Source organism: Scatophagus argus, chromosome 4 (genome assembly GCF_020382885.2).
Source record: "Scatophagus argus isolate fScaArg1 chromosome 4, fScaArg1.pri, whole genome shotgun sequence".
In the NCBI taxonomy this organism is placed as follows: domain Eukaryota; kingdom Metazoa; phylum Chordata; class Actinopteri; family Scatophagidae; genus Scatophagus; species Scatophagus argus.
The window spans coordinates 25087501-25114556 of NC_058496.1; the positions used below are offsets into that span (position 1 = coordinate 25087501).

General features: G+C 43.1%; 1 protein-coding gene across 1 annotated transcript in view; it reads right to left on the reverse strand.

Annotated features, from left to right (window-relative positions):
- Window positions 1–3086: 3086 nt before the first annotated feature.
- Window positions 3087–27056, reverse strand: part of kank1a (KN motif and ankyrin repeat domains 1a) — a 51626-nt gene continuing 27656 nt past the window's right edge. Inside the window, exons 2-12 of the mRNA XM_046385985.1 lie at window positions 24240–24362; window positions 12911–15559; window positions 10805–10981; window positions 8690–8798; window positions 8140–8370; window positions 7514–7601; window positions 7146–7365; window positions 6018–6160; window positions 4924–5124; window positions 4141–4239; window positions 3087–4032 (exon numbers count right to left, since the gene is read on the reverse strand). Coding sequence (XP_046241941.1) covers window positions 3970–4032; window positions 4141–4239; window positions 4924–5124; window positions 6018–6160; window positions 7146–7365; window positions 7514–7601; window positions 8140–8370; window positions 8690–8798; window positions 10805–10981; window positions 12911–15559; window positions 24240–24276 — 4017 coding nt within the window. The 5' untranslated portion in view covers window positions 24277–24362 and the 3' untranslated portion in view covers window positions 3087–3969. The remainder of the gene's footprint in view (window positions 4033–4140; window positions 4240–4923; window positions 5125–6017; window positions 6161–7145; window positions 7366–7513; window positions 7602–8139; window positions 8371–8689; window positions 8799–10804; window positions 10982–12910; window positions 15560–24239; window positions 24363–27056) is intronic.

Consider the following 27056-nt stretch of genomic DNA (forward strand, 5'->3'; position numbering starts at 1 on the left):
CAAGAGATCAATAAAGTTTTATCTTAATCTGTAATATGATCATTTTTTTGTTGATTATATTGTGTAGTATTAATCTGAATCTGTGAAGTGTAAAAAAATAAAGTAGTAACTACTAAAGTAGTAACAAAACATTGTAGATACAAGATACAAGATAGGTTTATTTGTCACACAAACAATCATACACGGTACAATGTGCAGTGAAATTCTTTGTGTCCCTGCTACCAAAAAATAGGTAAATAAAAAATTTAAATTTAAAGAAAAATAATAAAATTAAAATTCAATTTAAAAAAGTGAAAATGTGCAATATTTACATGAGTGGTATTTAAATCTAGTGCATGTAGTGCAGGTGGGAGTGGGATTGTCCAGATTAACGCTCACTGTTGAGCAGACGGATGGCCTGGAGGAAGAAGCTTCTCCTCATCCTCTCAGTGTTGGTTCTCAGGCAGCGGAACCGACAGCCTGATGGCACCAGGGAGAAGAGTGAGTGTCCGGGGTGATGGGGCTGCCTGAGGATCTTCTCGGCTCTCGACCTGCATCGTTTGATGTAAATGTCCTGCAGGTCGGGTAGAGTTGTTCTGATTGTCCGCTCAGCTGAGCGAACTACCCTCCTAAGGGCCGAGAGGTCCTGCTTTGTACAGCTGCCCATCCATGTGGTGATGCTCCCACTCAGGATGCTCTCAGTGGTGCAGGTGTAAAAGTTCCTGAGCACCTTGAAGGGGAGCCTGAAGTCTCTGAGGCATCTGAGGTGGAAGAGACGCTGCCTGGCCTTCTTAACAGTCCTGTGAATGTGCAGTGACCAGGACAGGTCCCGTGTGATGGTCACACCGAGGTATTTAAAACTATCCACCCTTTCCACCTCAGACCCGCCGATGCAGAGTGGACGGATGTCCTTCTGCTGCTTCTTCCTGTAGTCCACAATCAGCTCCTTAGTTTTGCTGACATTCAGCAGGAGGTTATTCTCCTGGCACCAGCTCTCCAGGTGGGTGACCTCCTTCCTGTAGGCCTCCTCCTTGTTGTGGGAGATTAACCCCACGATGGCTGTGTCGTCAGCAAACTTTATGATGGTGTTACTGTCTGATGTGGACACAGTCATGTGTATACAGGGAGTACAGCAGGGGACTCAGCAGGCAGCCTTGGGGGGATCCAGTGTTGAGGGTGAGGGGGGATGAGCTATGGGTGCCCACGTGTACCACCTGTTGTCTGCCAGTAAGGAAGCTGTGGATCCACCTGCACAGGGAAGAGTTCAGTCCAAGATCACACAGCTTGGTTACCAGTCTGGAGGGGACTATGGTATTCAATGCTGAACTGTAGTCCACAAACAGCACTCTCACATAGTTCCCCATCCTAGTGTCTACGTGGGAAAGTGTCTTGTGCAGCAGGAAGGTTATGGCGTCGTCTGTGGATCTGTCTGGGCGGTATGCAAACTGTAGGGGAACCAGGGTGGGGGGCAGAGAGGAGGTGATGAATGTTTTGATGTGAGGGCTATGGGGCGATAGTCATTGGGATTACTGGGCTGGGCTATCTTTGGGACGGGGACTACAACAGACTTCTTAAAGCAGGTGGGAATCACACACTGTGAGAAGGAGAGGTTGAATATCGTTGTAAACACCGGTGCGAGCTGTTCTGCGCAGGCTGTGAGGACTCGACCGCAAATGCCGTCAGGCCCTGCTGCTTTCCTGGTGTTTACACTTCTAAACATCATCCTCACCTCCAGCTCCGTCACAGTGAGCGTCACCTCTCCGCCGGCTGGGAGCGCAGCTTCTTACCTGCTGTCCGACTCGAAGCGAGCGTCGACTCTCATCTCGGGTGGATGTGTAGCTTTGTAGTCCGTGATGGTGCGTAGTCCCTGCCACAGCGCCCTGGAGTTGCTCCCCTCCATCTGCAGCTTCAGTCTTGCGGCGTAGCGGCGTTTAGCCCCCTTCACCGTCCTACGGACAGCGTATGTGGCTGCCCTATACAGCGTCATGTCACCGGTGGCGAGTCCCGAGTTGTAGGCGGCGGTGCTTGTCCTCAGCGCGTCGCGGACAGTTTTGTCCACCCACGGCTTCTGGTTGGGAAAAGTTCTGGTGGTGGCTGTTGGTGTTACGTCTTCCGCCATTTTCCCGATAAATCCCACAACCGCTTCCGTGAACTCGTTGAGGTCACCGTCCGAGCTGCACTGAAACATATCCCAGTCCGCTGAATCCAGTGCGCCCCGGCCTCTGATTGGTCAGTCCACCGTGTTACTTCTCTGACTGCAGGAGATTCCTGCTTCAGCCGTTGTTTATATTTCGGCATAAGAAGGACTGCACTGTGGTCCGAAAGGCCAAACGGAGGCAGAGACTTGGCCCTGTAACCATCCTTGAAAGGAGAGTAACAGTGGTCCAGAGTCCTATCTCCTCTGGTGGGGCAGTCGATGTGTTATTTAAACTCCGGTATCACCTTCCTCAGGTTAGCACGGTTAAAGTCCCCGTCCACGATGAGGGCTGCATCAGGCTGGTTAGCTTGATAGGTGGATATAGCCTCATGTAGCTTGGTGAGAGCAGTGTCCGTGTTCGCCTGAGGTGGGATGTAAACAGCGCTGATGATGACCGAAGTAAACTCGCGGGGCAGGTAGAAAGGACAGATTTATGAGCAAAAATCTCAACCTACTGTGAATCAGCAGTTCTTCAGGTCTTCATTAAAATTAAATAAATCAAATAGTTAAATTCTGTGTTCTGCACATTTTTTTTGTTGTTTTACAAATGTATGGTCCGTCTCAGGTTGCAATGCTGTAGTTTGCATTTTGTTTTAGTCTTTGTCTCAGTGCAGAGTGTTTGTTCGCCAGTGAAGGAAACCATATGAGAGAACTGTGCTAATATTTTGATCTTTTTTGATTGTCACCTTTTTATGGAGAAATAGTTTTAGAGAACACTGTGCTACATGCTAGATTTGGGGCATTAATATTTTGTCTTAGAAATAAAATATTGTTTGGAGTCAAAAAACATATGTATTTAACAGTCTCTTTTCCTCAGCTAAACCGGAGAAGCACACAGCTTAATTTCTCTTAAACAAAATGCTTACTTGACTAAGCTTTGTGGGACATTAATGAAGATGAGACACTGATCTCTATTCTTTAATTGATGTTTACTGTTATATGGCAAAGTCTCAGGCACTTCAATTCTCATTTGAGTAAGAAAGTCAGTACCTTGATGAATACTAGAAGACAAGCAGCATATTTTACACATGAGAGACAGAAACTGGACAAAAAGGAGAATAACTAAACTCTAATGACCACCGTATGTACAATGAAATACATATATCTGCATTAAAAACTATACTTTGATAAATATATAACTTCATGGGTCGTTACGTATTAATAGGACATACTCAAAATACTGTGATTCTTCTTTTTAAATAGATACATAGGATTTGTATAGAAGTACAATTTCTCCAGTCTAGGTCACGTCTTCTCATTGATGCATTCATCCACATGAGTTGTACATGTAGTGATGACCTGGGCGCACGTGTATGAGAGATAGGATATATTTCCTCTAATATGTGGGTGGATTATTCTCTGTATGTCTACTATGATGCACTTAAAAAAAATCAAGAAAAATTAGCCACAAATGAAGATGTTCTGGTGCTCTTGAATGATCAACATTGAGCATTAGAAATAAAAAAAAAGGTTGTCAAATTGAAAAAAGAGGCCACAAAAACTAAATTGAAGAAAAGAAGGAATAAAATGGCATTTAGTGGATGAATTTGTGTCTTGGTTTGAGATATTTCAGCCAGAGTGTGATGGGACTTGAGGCACCAGCTGGTTACATTCATACTCAAAGGTCACTTTGGGCTTGTCACAGAAACAAGTGTGTGCGTAAATATAAAACATTTCCAGAAAGCTCGTTGGTTGGTTGGTGCTCGGGATGAAATCCCTCATCCAGCTGTGGGTACAGCATCGTTCAGCGTGAACCAATAGCAGCGCAGGGTTTGTGGGGAGTGGCGAGGCCTCTAATCAAACATGCCCCTCCGAGTGGGACTTGGTGACATCTTTCTGCCGAGTCGAGGTGTCCCCTAGAGTACAGACGGACATAAACACATATGCAAAAACTTGATGTCAGATAGAAACAGACATGAGATTAGAACAGGTTAGGTTAAACGGAGGGAGTGATGGCAACGTACCGGTGACTGGGCTTTGGAGAAGTTCACATGTGCATAAAGCAACACCGCAATGTCCTTGTGTCCTGCTTCCAGAGCGATGGACAGGGCATTACTCTCATCCTGAAGGGAGGGAAAGAAAAGGACATGAGGACGGAGACACAAACAATACAAGATGAGAAAAATAAAACCTGTCTGCTATCAGTCAGTATTCAGTGAACACCGTCTTAATGTTTAGCAAAAGTAAACAGCACATTCTATGGGAGATTTCTTTAATTAGAGGCACCCAATGCCATACCTTCAAACTGAAGTCTTGAACTGCTTATCACATTTAATGCTTTAATGTTTGTTAAATAAACCCATTTTACTTTTTTATCTTTACAGTCCAAAATATTCAATTTCCTACCAACAATGTAGGTCTTTTGTCATTTGAACAGTGAAATGTTTGTAATTTGTAATTAATTTGTAATTTGCTTGAAAATAAATTTAATCCAGCATTGGCTTGTCGAAACCATCCATTTGCTTTTGATTCATCAATGCACCTCAACTACTCTACATGAAAGTTTCATGGCGCTCATGACACATTGTGCTGGTGAGCTTCAGATCAGTGATGCTCTGTTAGTCTCCCCTAGTGGTGCAGGGAGTTTCAGATCCTTCAGTAAAAGTACTAATAGTACACTGTGACAATACTCTTGCATTCAAAGTAAAATGCTACGGAGTACAATATCTCCCTCCCATGAAAATATTACACTCAAGTACAGTACTCGAGTATCCCACAGCCGTCGCACCGCTTCATATGTTACTCACGCTGTCACTCAGTGTGGCGTCACAGCCGGGTTGAGCCAGCAGCAGTTTGACGATCTCCACGTGTCCGTGTTCGCTGGCGCACATCAGCGCCGTGGAGCCCTCGTCGTCCTGTATGTTGACGTCAGCTCCTTGAGCCAGCAGGGCCTGAACCATGTCCATCCTGCCGTGACTGACCGCCAGCATCAGCCCCGTCTGACCGGCCTGTCAAATGAGCCAAATCTTTACACGTAAGAAGCTGGAACCAGAGAAAGTTTGGTGCTTCTTTTTGCATGATAAATGACTGACACTGAGTATATTATTATTAAAATTAAAAGCATGAAATTAAGTAAATGCCAGACGAAGCTGGGTACATGTGGGTGGAACAGACAGGTTATTGGTTGAGCTCAGGACTATGTAGATAGACATCCTAATTATGTCACTGTATTACTATTGTATTGACTCATTACATTTAATTAATAAACAGCTGTGAGTTGCAGCCCTAAAGTGTTCTTCGCTATTTTGGGACTAACTCACAAATTATGAAGAAAGTAAGCAGTAAGAAGTATACCATGAGATGTGCTCATTTTTCCCACTTCAAAAAAAAAACAAAAACAAAAACTGTCTCCTACTACAAATATCAGCCAGTGAACACCTCGTTCCAGACAGAAGTAATCCATGATGACAGTGTTACACAAAGACTGTACAACAAACAGTTACCAGTCTTTACCACTTGGTGTCACCAAAGCACAATTTTTCTGACAACAGGGTAAACTGGTCAGGGTAATGAAATCTTTTTTATAGTAAGTGTGTGTGTTGACTGGTTTTTGCATGTTTTGCATATTTCTGATTAACCAATGAATCACAAAGAGACTAAAAATACTTCATTCGAAAGTGGATAAATAACCTTTAATAAAGTTGTTATGTTTGTCAAGTACGCTCTTAACTTCTGCGTCTTGTTCGCTTTCAATCTGCTTATTGCATAAACAAAGAGCCAGTCCTTCATTTGTCACCACAACCTTCATTTCTCTGCTTGTTGAAACCTAAACCATGCGTGGAGGCGGTTGGTGTCCTGCCGCTGCCTTCTGACCTCTGACCTCCACTCACTCGTCACTGACCTGGCTGGCTCGAGCGTTGACGTCGCCCTTGCTGAAGAGTTCCTCCACAATACGCATGTCCTTGGGCGTCTCCACCGCAGCCAGAGCAGCCAGCATGATGGGTGTATAACCCGCCTTGTTCTGCTGGTTCACATTACACACATCTGAAACACACACAGACACCACATTTGAAACCAGCAGTAGCTTGAAGAAATACTTTTGACGTCTAGGTGGTCTCAGAGGGAATCAAACCCTATATGTGATGACACCGTCTGTGATTGACATGTCCCATCAGTCTGCAACACACTAATATACAAAGACTTGTGTAACTTCTTCTGCTTGACAGAAGATTCACGATTCATTGTCTGAACATAAAGGAACTCATCCTTTACACTTTCGGCAAGAAGCCTTTTCAAACGTGAAGCCATTCAAAGAAACAAGACATCAGAACCTGTGATGCGAGTGAGGCGGGTACGAGGATGGCTGCCCTGCCACTGAGAGGAGGAGAGGTCTAAGGAACTGGAAAATATTCAAGTAAAAGTATTGCATTGAAAATTTTACTTAAGCAAAAGTATGTAAGTATAATCGGGTGATTGTACTAAAAGTATATCAAAAGAAAAAGCACTGCGTAGTAAAATGTCCCCTGTTACTATGATACTGTTATATAATTATCATTAGATTAACATGAAAGCAAAATCTTACTGTTCTAGTTGGATGAGGTGGAGCTTATTTGTTGCCAGTTTCCTTTTGGGGAAAAAGATTTTTCAGGCACCAGGAAATTTTTGTTTAACTTCACAAGTTGAACATGAAAATTGTCGTTGCAGAGCCGAGCCACACTGTCAAACTCTCTTAACCCTTTCAACCATGTAATTTATTAACTCAGTTTTCATTCTTCATATTTCCCCCCTCAAGTAGTTATTACTGATTATAAGATTATTTCTGGCATTATTTGAACGTGTCAGGACAGATACAGACAGGAAATACAGGGAAGGGGAGAGAGAGAGGTACGACCTGCAACAAAGAGGAAATCAATACAACTACAATACAACTTCTTCAAGTATCTGCAGTAACCTGATATGTTAAAGAGGAAGATAAGGTAGAGAAGAAGCTGGAGGAGGAAGAGGAGTGAAGAGCTGTGTTGACTCTCACCTGCATCCAGCAGCTTCTTCACCACCTGAAAGTTTGAGTGTGACACGCTGTAGTGCAGCGCCGTGTTTCCGTTGCCGTCGGCCATGTTGATGATGTGACGCAGCACGTCCGGTGAGATGGCCCTGAACGCTCCCAGGTAGTCCTCCACCATGGCCGCCATCGCCGCCTTCTGACTGGACACACGAAACCACTCGTGCTGCACCGTGTTCAGACAGGCTCTCTGAAGAGGCAGGAGGGGAACGACATAACTTCACCGAAACTCTGTACTGGGTGCTGTTGAATGCTATTCCCCGTCTCCAAACGGCGGATTACAGCACTGAGCATAACCGAGTATGACAACACCATACAAAGTCAGAAAAACTCCTCACCACGTCTTTACTGCTCACAGCCTTCGTGTCACTGAGGTGAGTTTTGAGAACGCCGCATGCAGCCAGCATCTTCTCACTTAGCTCATATCTTTGAACAGATAAAAAAAATATATATTATTTTAACTTCAAGTGCATTTACTTTGTCATATTACAAAAATTCAAATGATTACATCCCACATTAGTGTGAATGAATTGAGCCACATAGCTACTGACAGAAAAGAACTATTAAGTATAGATGCAACTCTTTTTAGTCACATTGTGCAGTTCAGCTGCACATCTTACAAACTGTCAGTTCTGATTGTACTCCTTCACAGGTATTTAACAGCCAGCACTGATTAGCTTCTACTCTTCACAGACGCTGTTGCAAAGTCAAACTCAACTCAACCCAAACAAGCACTGATGCACGACGGGCAGAAACACAAGCAAAAGAGGTTTGTTGTCTATACAGATGCATTAGTTTCTACTTTGTCATTTAGCGAGGAAAAAGGCTCTCTTGTGATAAAACAAAGAAAAAACAAACACTCTCATCCATCCATTTTCTATACTGCTTATCTGTCAGGGTCGCGGGGGAGCTGGAGTCTAAGCGGTATAGAAGATAGCTCCGGCAAACACTTTCTTGAACCCACCTCTCTCTCATCTCCTGTTTCTCTGAACTTTCCTCTTCGTCCTTCTTATCCACATCCTCGGCTCGCTCGGGCTGGAACTCCTCCCTGGTGCTCTTTCCCTCCACGTCCTTATTTTCCTTCTTATCTCCATACTCCTTCTCCTTCTCCTCCTCCTCCTCCTCCTCCTCCTCCTCAGACCCAGAGGAGCTGCTGTCCTCTGAGCTGGAGTCGTCGCTTGACGTAGTCTCATACCTGGGGACACAAGGGAGCAGAGAACAGAAACTTGAAGTCTCAGGTGCAGCATGCTCATGTCCAGAAAACCACATGGATGTTAACGAGCCCTCTTTAAAGAGGAAAGAACATCAACACAGCAGCTTGTAAAGATGAAACAACAGCACCTTTAACCTCACTTGGGATACTTAAAACACTAATAGATGACAAAATCATGAGGATAAAAACATCAAACGGGCATCTTAAAATGCAAAATAAAAGATAATCTACCTAAATATTTGTTATGTTGATTAAATACAAACCCAAACATGAGTGCTTATTAACATATCTTCCAACTCACCCTCCATTCACTCCAACAAACTGCAGGTTCTTCTTGGTGCAGTTGGAGTCGGGTCGGCCATCTTTCTTCTTCATGATGGATTTCAGGGTGTTCTGGCTGCACGGCTGGCCTGAAGGAGCGAAAAGTGAGAGCAGCAGGATCATTCAGACAAGAGGACAAACATCCAAATAGAAGTCACTTGTCTGGAATTACTGGATCATAAAAATAAGACAGCCTTCATGCTTCTTTTAGTTTTAGATATGGTAAGAGTTCCTAATATAATGAATACTATTAATGATGCAGTCATCATCATCTAACAAGTCAACCTTTAATGAGCTCAGAAAAACAGCCCTGTTTTCAGCTTTATGACCATGCATTTTCCAGATAATCCAAGAGGGTTTTTGAAGAGCTTATTTGGCTTAAAAAGTAGCATTTTAAGTATTTATAAGCATTTTCTCAACCTGTAAAACAACACTTAATACTTAAGTTAATTAGAAACAGTCAAAACCACTTAATTCACACATACAAGGTTATCAGTGGAGAAGAAAGGTATGAAAAATTGCAATGTGAAAAGTAACAACAAGGTGTCAGACAAAGTTAAAAGTACAATATTTGGCTCTGAGATATAGCTGAGTTGAAGTACCAAGCAGCATAAAATGGAAAAACTCCAGTAAAGTACCTTAAATTTGTACTTGAGTACAGTATTTAGTTACACAATAGCACAACTGATAACACCTGAATGATCCACTAAAGCTCTCCGACACAAGCAAGAGCTTTGGCAGAGAGCAAAGTAGCCATTAAATGTCCATCTCACGTTCTCCCCAATGCAATCTGTCAGTGAGACGCTGGAAGTTTCCCTAAACCCTGAAGTATCTCAGTCAGTTTAACTACAGGCCTGCTAAAACAGGATACCAGCCAAGATCCAGACACTCAGCACATCTGCCAAGACTTGCCCCGTTGGAGGGGCCTCCTTCACTGCTGTGAGAGAGTGTGTGTGTGTGTGTTTGTGCATCATCATGTATGCAGTTGCACATGTATACACTGGAGTGAGCGTGCTCGGCAACAACAAAGTCAATCAGCACGTTTGCCATGTTTTGACAGGTGGGAATGTGAGGAGCATGTCCGGAGGAATCCAGGCTGATGGTGATGTAAGTGGCCACCATTTTCCTGTTTGATATATGAAGTACAGTATGTGTGAAACCCATAAGGACAATGGCTTCTTTCAGCAGCCATATTTTTGGTCCTTATTGCCAGAGAAAATGTGTAGTAATATTATCCCTTCACCACTGAAAAACTCTTGTGTTTAAAGAGTGAATTTAAGGCATAATCAAGCTACCTATAGCTGTGTGATCAGGTCAGATAACGATCAAGATACAACATAGGTTTATTTGTCACACACACAATCATACACGGTACAATGTGCAGTGAAATCCTTTTTGTCCCTGCTACCAAGAAATAGGTAAGTAAAATAGAATGAGTAAAATGAAATATTATAAAATAGAAACCTTATAAAAATAATAAAAATGTGAAAAAAATGTGATCATTGCCTTTCTGTATTTCCACACTAACATACCATAGCCTCAGAATCCGTCAGTGTTGATCATGTTTTGACTTTGTGTGCTGGTGTACAAACACAAAAATATCTAACAATGAGCAATTTTATTAAAAACACAGCAGGACAATTATCCTTAAGTGGTTTCTTATGGCCAATGAGTGGCCATAAAACATTATGTTTCACTGCTGAAGACCAGACTGAAGGCACAAAACACCTCAGAGAAGTGAAGACTCTCCAAGGCCTGCATCATCGTCATGGAAGATACACAGCGATAGGTTTCATCTAACTGATCATACTTGATGGATGCAGTGGCTGAAGTTTTTTCTAACTCTAACATCTGTTTGTGTTCATTTGTTTATGAAATGTGCACCTGATCTAGGCTACAGACTTCATTTGTATTTTGCCGAATGTCTCTGTCCATTTGAATTGGATAAAGACACAGTGGTGATGGAAGGTTGGTCTCCTTGCATTATTATAGGCTGCAAATCAATATCCTAAAGATTGCAATTGAATTGACCTACATACATACACACAAGCAGTGTGTGCTTGTGTTGTTTCAGGGCAGGTGTGTGCAGCTGTACCATGTAGCGCTGTAGACATCTGCAGGTCCATACGGCTCTTCTGTTCCGCTGCGCTGGTCTGCTGCTGCTCTGCAGGTGTGTTGGAAAGTTTACCTGCACGACTCCAGCCTGCTGGAAGCTTCTCCACCCGTGAGAGCTCAGCCCGGACAGACTGGCTGCACTGCTGCTGACTGCTCTCTGAAGGGGGAAACGCAGGCAAAAGTCAGATTCCAAATGCACAGGTGGTGTCGTGTAGCTCAAAGTAACAAGAAGGACAATGTGTTTGAAACTGAAAGGCTGGACAAGCATAGGGATGAATGATTATTCTATTGCAGGCACTGGAACCTTTTTCCTCAGTCAACTTGTAACTGTGAGTGATCGTTTTGGTTATGTCACATGTTTCTGATTTCTATATTTGTGTGGGGGGTTTTTTGTTTCTTTTTACACTGATTTGAAAAAGGTGGTGTTCAGATGGAAAAAAGGAGGTAATGTCATGTATTTCCATGCAGCAAAGTTTAGCAAGATCTGAAGTGTGATGACAGTTGTGACTTTGTTTGAAAGTTGTCCGGCCACAGTCGAATAAAGTTTGATCAAACATATTTTTTAAAGGCTAAGCTAAAGCTAAGTAACTATGGACATTTTAATAGCATAACTGTGGTTGTTACTTATTTAAGCAATTTACCAAATAAATAGGTTATGCCTGGTAAATTTAAAGCTGTCGACACAAAACAGCCTCAATAAAGCGGCAAAGTGAAACAAGTCGCTTCCATTTTTCTTCCTGATCTTATTTGAAGGAAAAAAAAAAATCAAACTATAGTTACTGCTGCCAAAGTCACTTTTAAGCTGTTACGTGCTGTGACTATACTGACAACAGTTACATGAGCAGGAACTATGTCTGATCAGTGCTTCTACTACTACTGCTTCCTAAAGGTGACAGCAACTGCTCAAAAACAAGCTTGCACACAACCCAGACAATCACCCTGCATTCATGTGCCAGCCAGCATGAATGCACATTATGTAACTCAGAAGGAGGCATGAATCAGCATCAACAGTGAGGTGTTAGTGAAGGCAGGGCCGCCTGCAAAAACAACAAGTGGCTGATTGGTGCGACGTTACTGGTTCCCAGAAAGAAATGAGCTCATTGTTGGTTCATGTCCAAAGCCCCCGGTGCATTTTTCAGGGTCAGAGATAACTTTGGCCTGTCCGTTCCTATTAGGATTCTCTTTTAACAGTGTGTGAACGCTCCAACCACAACCGCCGCACCCCCTCAGAGATTTAAACCCTCTGCAGTACAGCTGAAACTGTGCTGGCAATCAGCCCTAAACTGCATCTTACTATGTCACTACATTATCTCTACATCATCACTACAGCAGATTTACTGTCCTCTTAACAGCCCTGAAAAAATGCTATGAAGCGTTCTTTTTACATGTGGGTCTCTGTTTTGTGCAAGGGGGATGCAAAACACATTCATTCCAGTGGCTTCACATTATTCTATTGATCAACAGGTGGCGGTAACATGCCAACAAATTCAGTAATATGCAAGCAAAGGTAGAGATCAGGAAAACTTCAAGGACGTAAAAGATGCAGGATTTATATCAACATAATGTAACTTTAGTTTGTTTCCAAGAAAACCCCAGTGCTGCTACTCTTAGAAATCTAAAGAAGGTCTTGAGGTGTTTTACCCAAGGTTATAACTGAAACATACTAGCTCCAAAACCTTTTATTTGTAATTACTAAAACAGAACAATTCGTGTGTCTTAGCTTACTGAAAATTCTAACAAGAGACAGACACCTGAAGTTCATTCAGGTGTCTGAATGAATAAATAATCTATTATGCAATAAACTGAGAAAGAGAAAAAAAGAAAATCAGTTTCTTCTCTTCAGTGCACCCTCCAGCACTAAATAAATGACTGCCTGGCTTGCCAGCTATTTTGCTTGAACAAGGTACTGTGTGTGTCTGTTTGTACATTTTTTGTTGTCTGCCCTTAAAGCTATGCTTTGATTACTTCTGACTTTGTCTGGCATGCCATCCAGCCTATTAGCGCCAGAACCAATTATGTTTTTGCAACACTTGTGAGCATGTGGAACCATTAGTATCCTGAGTGCTGGATGTGGTAAACCTCTCACCTTTGTTTAAGTTTACAGATTCTGACTGCAGCTTGAGGATGTCTTCAGCGCTTTCGTACTTCATGACGGAGTTGATGGATGATAGTGTGCTGACCAGCTGACTATTGATGGATCCAAACTGTGACTGGGGCTGACCAAAAGCTTCTGCGAGCTCACTGTAGTTCTCTGCTAGCAGCATTTGCTGCTCCTGCAGCAGCTTCTGCACCCTCTCGATGTAATGGTCCAGTCTGACACCACCCTGGGCCTCAGCTTGCAGTGGTGCAGCAACCTCCACAGTCTTTTTGCTGCTGCTTGTGACAGATTCAGTCAGATGGGAGGGGCCACATGCTATGCTCCTGGTTTTTAAGCCAACCAAGAAGTTCTCACGGATACTCACTGGTCCCACCCCACATTCTTTGGTTTTAGTAGAGTTTGACTTGCCAAGGAATGCGTCAGCATCAGTGGTGGTTCCAACAGCAATCGAACGCATGTTTGTTGTTGAGTGAACATCTTTGACAAGTCCTTCCCCAGCAGCGACTGTCCTCGTTTCAGTCACAGCCGTGTTGGTGTGCTTGTCACAAGTGATCAACACCATATCGGTAAAAGAGTCAGTCAAGACAGCCGTTTTTGTGTTGGTGGATTTACTTACAACCTCTGTCTCTGTATTGGTCTGTTGATTTGCTGACTCAGGAGCAGCCATGACACCAGAGTCCACTTTGCTGAGAAAATCTGGGTCAGTTCCCTGTGACATCATCGTCTTGATAGGACTAACGACTACGTCCACTGAACTATCTCCACAGCCAACTGATCTTGACTCTTTGCTCAACTCCATCATAGGTTTGCAGAGAACCAAGCTGTCTACCGATTCCTCTGTGTTAACTCCCACCTCACAAACACTAAGCTCCACGCCAACCTGCTGGTGACATGTCTCCACTCGTCTCCCTACACACTGGTCGTTTACCTCAACACGCTCATGCACCACCCACCGGTCCATAGGGATCTCTGGGCCTGTAGCAACACTATGCACACTGGGTTGACAGGACACTCCTATAGTGTGGCTTTCTACAGTCTTAGCAGCATTAGCATGGCTGAATTCCAGATGGTCACCCACTCCCTGGCTGCGCATCTGGACTTTGGCCTCCACACAGGCATTGTACATCTCAGGCCTGGCCATGAAACCTTTGTCTGCTTTTTTCTTATTTGACCCACCAGCAGCTTGGAGCTCCAGTTTTAGCTTTCCCATTTCCATTTCGTGTGTAGTTTCTTTCAGCTGCACCTCCAAGCGGTAGATCTTGTCCTTCAGTGCTTCTATGGTCTGCTGCTGGAGCTCAATCTCTTTCTCAGCTTCACTGGTCGTGCCCAACATGGCCTCAGTTACACCAACCATAACACTGCGCATTTCCTGCCGCTCCGTCGATACTCCCACGTCCTGGAAACTATGTTTATTTGTCAACTTCCTCTGAGTGACAGGAAGGTTGTTCATGTTTTCGTCAGTAACTATGCCGATGGACTTTTGGTGAGTTTGGTTTTGCGTGAGTTTGTGGGGCTGAATTTCGGTTACATTATTATCCTGGGTTGTCTTCTCCAGAGCTTGGACCTCAGCAGCTAGACGTCTGAACTCCTCCAACTGCTGTGCACTCTGTTCCTGGGCTTCAGGCTCCATGATATGCAGCTCTGTTTCCTTTTGGATGGGGCCAGGGTTCTCCATTTGGTCAGCACTGCCTACACTGTAGGATCGCTTGCGGAAACCACCAGGACCTTGATTTTTGGACTGAGAAGCCAACTGTCTTTTCTCTTCCTGAAGAACAGCAATCTTAACCTGTAAGATAGGAATTGTTTTCACCTGCTCCTCTAGCTCTTTCAGCCTCTTGAGGGCCACAACCATCTGCTCCCGAATTTGCTGAAGGTGTAACGGGCTGACATTTGTCACAGGCGTGGCCATGCCAGAGCTCATGGGGCTGTGGCGGATGGAACTGCCCATGGATGGTGGGTAGTAGGGGTTATAATCCCCATTGGGGAGGTGACCGTTGGTTAGAAGAGGCTGTTGGGTGCTGGGAGATATCTGGCTCGGGGCCATGGAACCAGAGTAAGAGGATAAGGAGCTGCTCGAGCCCATGCCACCGAAGCTGGCGAGACGACGGGGGGGCATCGGAAGCTCGCTGTGTGGCTGTATGAGCATCCGCTCCTGTTCGAGCCGAAGACGCGTCTCCATGAGGGTCCTTTCCACTTGGGGATTGTGACGAGTGGCAAGCCTGGGCGAAGGAGGTGGCAGGAGCTGTTTCTGCTCTGTGGTGTTGAAGTGGGATTGTTGCAAGGGGACTTCACAGGTTGCCCTGGAGAGGGTGGGGGTCAGTGGCACAGCGACCTGGGGCCTGGGGTTGAAGAAGACAGGAGACTGCTTGTCATCGCTGTTGGAGGAGGACAGAGAGTCTGTGGAAGTCCATTCAGCCTGAGTGCTGGCCCCGCCAGTGCTGCCCCGAGGCACCGACAAGGGTTTGGCCACTTTGGGCTTCCTCTGGATACTCAGCTTCTTAATGGTATTGCCCCTCTCAATGTCATTGACATATTTGAGGAAGTCCAGGTCTAGCTGGTAACCATAGGGCGTTTCAACATGGTAGGGGTCCACAGAGTCCTTCTCGTCTTCTGTGCTTAGGCATCTTTGTTCTTTTTCTGAATGAGAGACCAAAAGAGCATATTTTTAGTTGACAATTCTGATTTTACTATACACAGCACATACTATATACTATAATAATGATACTAATAATAACAATAATAATAATTCTTATTTGCTGCATGTCAGCAAATGTTACATAAAAGGTAAATAGTAAAGAATCACTTGATTTTAAAGTTTTTGTTTTGTTGATTTTTGTTTTTTTCTTTTAAATTTTTGCTGCCACAAGTGACTCCTTTGAAGCCCCAGAAACAGCTGGAGTGTCAAAGTGTTAAGTGTTTCCTCAGATGCTGGCAGTCACCATAATTTGAACGACGGAGCAAGAACAAGCATGTCTCAAGTTTCTCACGTCTTCTGGAAAAGTGTGAGTGATAATCATTTTGGCAAGGGTTGGTTTAAGTCATCCAAAAACTATGTGAGATCCAACTATGCTAAAACCAACACAGAAAGCAAGCAGCATAGTGAGCTTCAAAATAAAAACAAATTTTGGTTATCCTCATACAATTTAGCCTGCGAGGAAATCAAAATTTAGAAGTGCAAAGCTTGTGACAGATAAACACACTTCTGTTTACAAAGCTTGGTTAAGGCAAGAGCCAAAAGGGTCAGTGAGACAGAAACAATGTCAATATTTTTTAGTCCAAAATCCATGTCCACATCCATCCATGTCAACATTACGTTTTTGCAGAATGAAATGAACCATAAGCTATAAACACAGAATTTGAAGATACAAAAACGCAAGGTGCAACAAATTTGATAAGTTGATAATCAAGTTGATACACTTTGTACACTTTGTACAGATCAATTAAAGCTGCTTAAATCAAAGTCCAGACATTCAGCTGACAATGAGTCCACAGAGCCAGCAGCTTTCCAGGCCAGTAGGAGACTCCACTACAGTCACACTGTGTTGGCTAAATACAGCGTCTCGTTCTTGGTATGCCTGGAACTCTTACTGACTAAAGCAAACACAGGCTTGAAATAAACAGACCTTGTCTTCCTTTCCAGTCCACCCAGCTCCCGCAACTTCTCCTCAGTCAATTCTTTCCATTCAGCTAAAACAGAGGAGGGAATGACAAGGCTAAGCCTGCTGCTAAAACCTTACCACCTTTCTGCTCGAGCTTCACTCACCTCAAACCGAGAGCACTCTATCCACTTTAACTTCACCACTCCTTCTTTCTGCTGGCTGTTTCAGAGGAGACAATTCAATTCCACTGAGATCAGAAAGTTTGAGCAACAGAACTGCTGTTTCTCCTCACTCTGTGTACTCTTTCTCAATCCTCTCTGCATAAGAAAAAAAAGGTTCACTATTGGTGTAAACTCAGCTCAGCACTGCTCTGGCAGACTATTGGACAGCTGTCTCCTCCAATCCTATGAGGCTCTGAGCCCAGTGCTTCCCTTCCCCAAAAAGAAAAAAAAAGAGTCCTGTTATTCATTGGAGAGGAGGCGAACTCATGACAATAACAGCCTGTTGTTGAGATGAACAGCTTAACTACTGTACATGTCAAACTTTTAGATTCTGGTTTATACTTTGCTCAAAATTTTGCAACATGAACTCTCACCAAGTCCAGTGTTATTTACAAATCAGTAACAGCTTTCAGAACCATGTATTAAAGACGGTTTATATGTAAACTGATTTTCTCTTTGAGCATTTTTCTGTCTAAATGTTTTATTAATTAATTGGGAAAAAAAAACAGATTAGTCCATAAGCCAAACATTCAATGTAAACACATTTACAATAATGTTAAATAAAAAAGAAAAGCAGCATGTTTAAGAAGCTGGAACCAACAAAAGTTTCAGTTTGCAAAATTCCTGTTGCGTTATCTCTCCTCTCCATCATGAATACTGCTGTTTTACTTTGCACTGTGTACTTTCACCAAACATTCACTATCACTAATATTTATTGTAATCATATATTTATAATTTTCAACCAAAAGTAACTATTATTGGCTTCTTCCAGATTCTGAAATGGGAAGATTCTTGACCTGTTTTGGTTTTAGTCTGCTGGTCAGTCAAAAGGAGATATCTGAAGACATCACCTTGGCTGTGGGAGGTTATAATGGTCACTTTTTCACTATTTTCTGACATTTTGAAAGAGAAAACTATTACCAATGAAAATGAGTTGCAGAAACTAATTGTCAGATGCAACCTTATGCCCAATATAGCACTAACAAGAAGTTAATGCCAACTTTTACAACTTCATGCCAATTTGTGCATAAATGACATTTTTAACAGGAGTTAACCTCAAACTTTCTATTAAGTATCTCATGAAAGTGCACATCTTAGACAAAGTCCGGCTTGTATTTTCTCCTGCATTACCCACACCCTGCTTTTTGTCTGGTATAAATAATCTCTGCGAGGCAGCACAGTCACGCTCTTGTGCTGTCTGGTTTTGACGACTCTCCCTGGCACGAGTTACTGAGAGCTGACCAACCACGTCACACACACACACACACACGGGTGACAGGCAGCCTTTTGGTACTGTAGAGCCCCCCAAACAGCTGAGCGATGACCTCATCAACATGGGACAACTGAAGGGGTCACGTTCCAGTGACAGGGAGCCAACAGTGACACTGAGAGCCTGGGAGTCTGCTCCAGTTATCAGCAGCTGTTACACTGTCAATTTGACAGGGATTACACAACAGTTAGACAACCAGCAGTGTGAGGCAGCACCCTGTTCTTTCCTCTAATAAAGATTATCTCTTTGTCCAGCTGATAAAACCAGGAGGCTAATATTTGTTGGTGAATAAGAAGAGATGTGACCTTTTCTACCCTTCTTTTACAATCATCCTTACTTAAAACTGCTTTCACAAGCAGTGGATGAGATATTTCTTTGAAGAAGAAGTGACAAACTGAAACCTTTCCAAGAAAACATCCATCCATTTTCTATACCGCTTATCCGTCAGGGTCGCGGGGGAGCTGGAGCCTATCCCAGCTGACTACGGGCGAGAGGCGGGGTACACCCTGGACTGGTCGCCAGTCAATCGCAGGGCCAACACACAAAGACAAACAACCACACACTCTCACACTCACACCTAGGGGCAATTTAGAGTAGCCAATTACCCTAATGTGCATGTTTTTGGTATTGTGGGAGGAAGCCGGAGTACCTGGAGAAAACCCACGCAGGCACAGGGAGAACATGCAAACTCCACATAGAAGGGCCCAGACCGGGATTCAAACCTGGAACCCTCTTGCTATGAGGCGACAGTGCTAACCACTGCACCACCGTGCCGCCCCTCCAAGAAAACATTATCAGATTAATTTTTTACTTGAAAATTCCTTTCATAAATGCTCTAGGGTCAGTTTCAACAGCACTGTAACGTCCCTCGCATCTAAGGACCCTGAAAGGCACTAGTTTGTTGCAGTGTGCTCTGCACAGCTGGCACTAGCTGGACCTTGTCGGCTGATTTTAAGTCAACTGAGCATGCTGAATTGGTGGCGGACCCTGTCAGTGAGAGAAATCACCATGATTGGCTAAGCAAATCAGTGCATGCTAAGGAGAACGTAAGTGAGGGAAGCAAGCAAACAGCTAGCGGTGAGCGCCAGTGGTGTGACAGTGGCAAGCAAATGCCTGCACTATTGTAAATCATTATCATGATTGTAAATATTGGACTGTTGGTTAACATTTTGTAGACTAAACCAAAGGCCAAACAAGAGTACAAAGTAATCAATAAAGAACATAGGTCTTAGTTGTTGACCTAGTTATTCTGTTGTTTACCTAACAGAGTGTCACTTGCGTCATCACAGCCCAAACCTACATAAACAGTTTTATTTATCAGTCTACAAGAGCTGAGGAAAACTGACCAACAACTTAAAAATAGCTTTCTGAGCTTAGCACACAGCTTCCCAACTGTGCTTTGCTTCTCTTAGCTGGGACATTAAAATATTTCATCCTAATTATCTGACATTGGCTGTACAGTCATTATTCCAGCAACATATTCTGTACAAGCTCTAAAGCGATCACCGTGTGGCTGTTAAAACTTCTCGCTTGCATGTTTCCAGGAGCTGCTCCTGCACAGATGACTTCCAGGCCAGCGGCTCAAATTCACCAACATACACTGATGAGACACCAGTGGGTCACACGTTTAGCAGACATCTGCTCTGCATAAAGCCCCTTCAAATACATCCAAGTATTGGAGGGCTTCTCGTGACTTCTCTGTACTTGAACAGTGAAGCTATTTCATTCCGTATTTTGTATATTTTTTGGCACCACTATTAATTCATCTGAAGCGCTGCACCAACTGAAACCCTTTTAGTGACTTTCAGCCTGTGAGCACTCTCCCTGTGTTTGCTCTTAAAATACTGTGCTGAAGGCCAACTTGGGCCTTGATGTTAATCTGTGAGGAAAAATATACAAGTGGGGCTTGACTTATTTTGAACTGCCTCAGTAAAAGTTTAAATTTAGAGCTGACAAAAGCCTTCTGACATCCACAGTGCCCTCAGAGACAGAACAAATCAGGCCACTGCTCTAAATCTGTCTGCCAGTTGTTTGTTATCCCACCACAGCACAGAAATGTCTTTGAAATTAATATTTTACATTTCCATATTGTATTTATATGTATCATATTATATTTTATAAGTAATATTATATTTTGACCATTTAGAAAACTACACTACTCAATCACAGGTAACAACAGATTACAATTAAAACCTACAAATGATCAAGCAGCTCAGAAACAATCACCACACTGAGGGCTTGTTTAATAATATATAGACTTTTAATTAAATGTAAATGACTGGAGAAACGAATGCAGATGCTTCAGGACAGGACACAGGACTTGACTCAACGCATCACAGTCACCAGACCTCAGCCCAGTCGATCACCCACGGGACATTCTGGATTAGATGGTAAGATGGTTGCTCTCCACCACCACCATCATCAAAACACCAAAGGAAGGAATATCTTTTGGAAGAACTGAGTTGGAGCAGAAGCTGTTCTGGAGGCTGGTAGTGGGTTCATTTATTTTCCCTTCAGTTTGACACAAATCTCATCGTGACAACAGTAAATACCTGAAAAGTGCACCTCTAGGCAGAGATCGTCGACAGATATCTCCTTACAACTTCTTTACAGCACAACCACATCGGACAGAAACATTATACTGCTGCACTGGGCTCATACACACAGCTGCAGAGGAAAATAAAATGGTGTAGTACTCACACTCAGTGCATTATACTGAGTGAGAGCAGAGCATGATGCAAGTACCTGGGTGGAAGGGACTCTAGTGGCCCCACACACATACACATACACACACACACACACACACACAGACACACACACACACACACACAGACACACACACACACACAGGCTGGTATTTCCTGGCTCTGCCTGCTGTGAGCTCCATACGCATAATTACTCATAAGAAAAGTAGAGCCAGCATCATACTGGAGCAGCTCAACACCAGGAGCAGCGAGACACATCCGTTCACATAAGGAAAACAGGAAACAAAACAACAGACAATGAAGTGAATTAAAGCTGCACATTCCTGCCCTTTTCAAGTGAAACCCAGGCAGCACAGACTGAGCAGAGCCCCTGACTGTAATCTATTAGCTTCTTCTAGAAACTCACAGGGCCGCGCCAGACTCTGCTGCCAAATTCAACAACTTAACTCTGTACATGATGATGCAGACTGGAGGAAATGTTTGGGCTTCCTCTGCAAACACCGAGGCAGCTTGAAAAACTTTGCCCGTCTCGGTCTTTTCTCCTAGATGGTCAAGCAAAACACTCAGACATCTCAAAGATGCTGAGAGTGTGCAGGCTGGTTTATTTCTTGTGAACCAGCTCGCACGCTCACAACAAGTTAACATCATGATTAGACAAAGAACACAGCACTAAAGAGTAGGCATTACTATTCACTAGGCTCACTTTTCCAGGTATTATGGAGTCGGACTGACCGAGCCAACAACAGACCAGCTAAAAGCAGCCAATGATGAGCAACTACATCAACTAATTAACACGTTATAGCTGCAATCTGTGCAATAACCAATAGGGTAAAACACAGCCTATATGCTAAACTACGCTAACCAGCTGTTTCAAGCAAAAATCCACACAAAATGATTTTTACCTTCAAACAAATTAGCACAAGAAAGACTGTCACTGGATACAAACCAGTGTTATTAATTAATGACTGTTGTTCATCATTGTTGATCATCGCTCAATAAAAAAGGAACTGAAGCAATAAAACAGTCCATGTGGTGCACAGCGGCGGGTCCAGTCCGCCTCACCACATTACAGCTCTCGCACCGACTGTATTGTCCATTCATATTGCGTATTCATTGCTGATGCTAGAATAACAGTGTTCAGGCCTACTGGCTGCAGGAGGCACCTTTCAATTACTGACAATGGACGGATTAATGCGACTCAGTCTCTACCCATTCATCGAACACTGCTGTGTGAAGACACTCGGAGTGCGGAGCATCAGGACCAGTGAATAAAACAAACAACCGTCCTGTTTAGTTTACAAAGACACAGCGTCCTGCCCCTCTGGCACACACAATTTAGAAGCTCACAGCACTTACATAAACACACACAAACACAATAGGAAGTGCCTAAAGGGACACAGTAAGAAAACAGTGCCACAGGGCGTTTCAAGTGGCAGCTGGGTTTGAATGAGCTGCGGGGGGTTTCGACCCATCGGCCCGGCGCCGACCACCGCGCTCTGGGTTTTCTGTCCACAGCAGACTGGTGGCATTCAAGCGAGGCCAAAGCCATCATGGTCTGCTCAAAGCCATGACTCAGCCTCTGCAGGCTTTTTATTTTAGACCAGCCAGGGCTTCACTGCACGGCAGGACATGGTTTTTTGCTGCTGTGGCATTTTTTTTTTCTTTCAAATGTTGATTTGAAATATATTTGAAAGTTTTATTTGAAATATATGCTTTGTTACTCAATTCATTGAGGTGTCTCCACATCTGGCAGTTATTTCATCTGACAGAAGCCTTGCAGCACAAACTGGATGGTAACACTATTGTGTTGCGTGGAGCGTCAGACTACACCTATAATCATGTCTGTAACAATGCCTCAATGCAACTCAACACCACCAAATTAGATTCTACCACAGTTGTAAGGGCCCATGACTTTCTAGCTTGACTAACTTGTTGGAGGTTTTTCTGTCAAAAATTCTACAAAGGTCTAAAGACCATGAAGACATCATTTGTGTTATTTTCTCAGACTTGACAAAACCTCCTCCAGAGGCACCAAAGACATTGTACAAAATGCCTCGCAGGCTGAACAGTACTCTGCATACAAAGTAAGCTCAACTTCAGTCTACAAAAACTTAACAACTGGTCATCTTTCAGCTTCCACAACCGACAACACAGATGTAAAGAAATCAGTGTCAGGGTTTCCTCGTGATATTTGGCCCTTGATAACATTATCCATTTCTGAGCACAGCACACAACACTGGTTAAGCACTACAGGTTAAGTTTGCCAGTGTTCCTGAAATTCTTTCAGTGCAGCAGGTGACCACATTGGCATGTTAACTGCCAACACTGCAGGGAAGCTATTTTTACAGTTTGCAGGGGGAGGATGTTAGCAGCATTAGCACAACATTCCTCAGTGTTTTTCACATTCTGTAAAAGTTGACATTAAAACCACTCTGTTGAATCCACTAGACCTACATACTAAAAAGGTGTCATATCTCAGAGTCGTATGAATGGCGGTGGCTGACACTAAAGACGGCGTGCAAGAGCCCTGAAAGCGTCTGTCCTGCATGCTGTGCATTCCTGGAGGGATTTGGACGTAAGACTCTTCACTCTGTCCTGTTAGTCTGGCCAGGAATGTGAGCCGTCTGCAGGTGTGTGTTCAGAGCTACGCCCCGGCTGAGAGCGTTTACTTCACACCGAAGCGTGGAAATCTTCTCTACATGCGTGCTGTGTGGACACACACAAACCTCAGCGTGTTTCAGAAACATGAGAGGTGCAGAAATATTTACAGAGAAGTGAATCAGTTTGTACAAGAAGAAGGTTTTCTGTGAGATGTTCAGGAGAAGAACATGTGAACAGATACATGCAGAAGGACTTCAATAGTAATTAAAAACTGACTTGTTTGTTTTCACTTGCTGAAGAGTTTTCTCTAATGTGAATAATGGCATTTAATATTTAAAATTAGTTAACACTGATTTAATTCTTTTGCAAAGTTGGACAATACATAATAGTATGTCAATATGTCATGCATAAAGTCCCAATTTTAGCATGACATTTACTCGTGTAAACTCATGCTTGCATGCCTAAAAAAAAGTTACCTCATGATTTCAGGTAAAAATAGACTCTTGCAAATCATCTCCTCTTAATGAAGGAACATTCAGGAGCTGACCAGTTAAATATACAGGCCTGATACAAGGATGAAACTGGATACCTAATCTACATTTAGCCTCATTGTATCCTTATCTGGCTAAGTTCATTCTGGTAAGGATAAACACATATTGTCCAGTCAGGAACCATTTGACATGTAAAAGTACACTAATATTAACCAACTCACCTCGGTCACGCTGGTGAGCCCAAATTGATTCCTACTAATCAATATGACCATGATGACTCAGTCTGATAAGCATGACAGATGTGGCAGAGAGAAATTCTAATTTCTCTTACCAAAAAAAAAAAACTTGACATGCAGCAGCAGCACCAGTACAAAAATAATAAAAAATGGAACCACACCTGATGAGAAGAATGTAACAAAGAGTTGGTTACCTGGGCCGTTGCCATTCATGTGCATGGTTTGAGCCATGGCTGCAGCTGTGTGCTCTCAGTCCCGCAACAAGGCTCACTGCGGTCATGCAACTGCCATGCATCAAGTCCAGATTACCATGCAACCTGAGACAAAAGCACAAAAGGAAACATTTACTCACATATCAAGTTAGTCACATGCACACACGTCCCTATTATCAATCTAACAAGGTAAACATGAGCATTTTGTTTAAAAAATATCACAGCAAAAACCAGCCAATCAAAATCTTGAATTTATGGCAACCTTAAGGGCCTTCACCTGTTGACATTAAATTATGTTTGTCATCTTTACAGATGTAAAGTTTAACAGAGAAAAACAAGTTTTCCATAGAGTACACGGGAGGTCGCCATGCAACATTTCTGGTGAAAGCTGAAGCCCACTTTCTGTGATCAACGGTGCTGACCTCTGCTTCTTCACAGGTGTCTTTGCATCTGACATTTATGAATATAAGAGGTCCTGTGTGCACTGGTCTGGACATCATCAATGGAGACATTATGGGCAGGAACAAAAGAGCCATTCTCCTTTATTAAAAAGGAGCCAACATGAGGGGAAAAAGTCGACTCCACGAGCCACAGAGAGGACTGGTTTGTTAAATGAGCATCTGGAGGAGTAAAGATGCATGCAAGGGTGCTCAGAGAGACCCAGGCCCTTTAAGACACTGGATGAGCTCAGCATAACTGACTTCAGATTCTTGTCCTGTTGACCACTGGCCCAACAAAGTGGGATCTAAGCCCCCTAGTGGTCTTTAAGAGGGTCATTAAGGATAATCAGACAGATTCCAAAACACATTTGCATGTTTACAGCATATTTTTGTTAAATGTACTACTGCTCGCCATTGTTTTGAGAACCTCAGGGATCAGCGACTTTATGCTTTGTTTGTTTGTTTTCCACTACAAACTGGAAAAATATTATCAGGTCACCTTGTATTTTGTTAACCATTATAATCCAAGAGAAGCAATGTACAATGTAGCAACTAATGCAGTTTCAAAAAAAGAAAAAAAAAGCAAATCTAAAGTACTTTGTCAGGTTGGTGCACAAAATCAAATAATTGCTCGGTGATTTTCATGATGGCTCACAAAGTTCTAAGAGGCACAAATGACTGCACATCAAAAGCCTTCTGAGAGAACACCTGAAAGGTCACTCTGCAGGCCAGTTTTCTGCACCACATGTAATTCCCTGTTTACAGTACGCAACCAAATAAAGCAGTGCAGCTATGTCATTAAGCTTGTGTCTAAATCCTAGCTGCCTGTCGTCCCCAGGACCGATTATAGATCTGATACAGAGAAGAACGAGATATGAACCTACTCTTACAGAGCACACTGGACTGGTCTACCAGCCAAACAGTCTGAAGCCCCTCCTCCTCCTCCTCTGAGCTACCCTCCCCCACATTTGGCTGGGAGTACATTCGCCACTGTGCAAAAAAAGAAAGTTTTTTACTAAATAGAAATACTAAAGGACAATTTATTTTGGAAAAAACACAAACAGTGCGGAAGATTCTACTAATGCATAAATATTTTCAGAAGTATCTGCAAAAGGTCAAGATGTCATGTCGTGCACATTCTTCTAAAAGCAAATTCCACATACCAAGTGAAAATATTTCATGTTGACCCTGCTTTCACGTGCATACAGTACGTAGACCTAACATCAACCCAAACCCAAGCTCTCCTTGCCAACGTCATGCAGATACATCACGAACAAGAACACACAAGAGAAACAAACGTTCGACTGACCAAACATCTCCCAAGTGTCCGGTTCCATGAGCTGCAAGAAAGTGAACCTGAAGGAAGGGACAGGAAATTCCTCAGATATATCATGAAACCAGAAAATGAGAAATCAGAAAACTTCAAACACAAAACCGAACAGGGATGATTACACTCTCATCACTTATTCAGGAAGTCTGTCACTAGCTGGCAGTTGAAGGCTTCAAGATCCGCTATAATTTTGTATCCTTCAAGGCTTTACTATTTCATTCTTGTATTAACCAGGAGTTGTACTGCTTTTTGTAAAAGCTATTTTAAAAGAGAAGATGGGAGTTTATCTGAGACGACCTGCAAGCCACATGGGTGAGCTGTGGATTGTATGCAAGGAAACTGGAACCTGGTACATTTTCAAAGTTGAAAACAATGAAGCATCCTGTCCAACTAAGACTTTAAAGGACTAATCTGCACATTTTCTCTCTTTTCTGAAACACATTCATGACATTCAATTAAGGACACTGAGGAACTCATGTTTTCACTCATAATTTATCTCAGCATTTCTATGAATACCCTCAAGAAAACAGGAGCTTTCAGCTTGTCACATAACTCAGTAAAACTGACTGGACTCACCTTGAAACCTTTTTAACGCTTTAATAGCATATAATATGATATAATACAATATGCATCTCTGAGTTTAAAACAAGCTCTGAGGGTTATTACATTACATTACATTTCTGAGCCTTTTATCCAACAGATGCTTGAAGAATTGTTTTTCAGCATTTGTGTCCTTGGGATCACGTGAGGTTAAAGAGTGAAAACTAAACTGCAGCATTATCCTGTTCAACGGGCCACCGCACAAAGCGCCCTGTCAAACCTACAGCAGGCAGTGATCCACAGCTGTGCGCTGGCCCGTTTGTTTGGCTGGTACATGTTAGCCTTCACCAGTACAGAGATCTGCTGTCCTAACAATCAGCTCATGCAGCTTACCTGTAACTCTCATTCTAACTGCCCCCCACAGCGCGCAGGTAGCAAACACGACTGATTCCACAAGCTCCCCACAACGAGCCCATACCCAACAGTGCT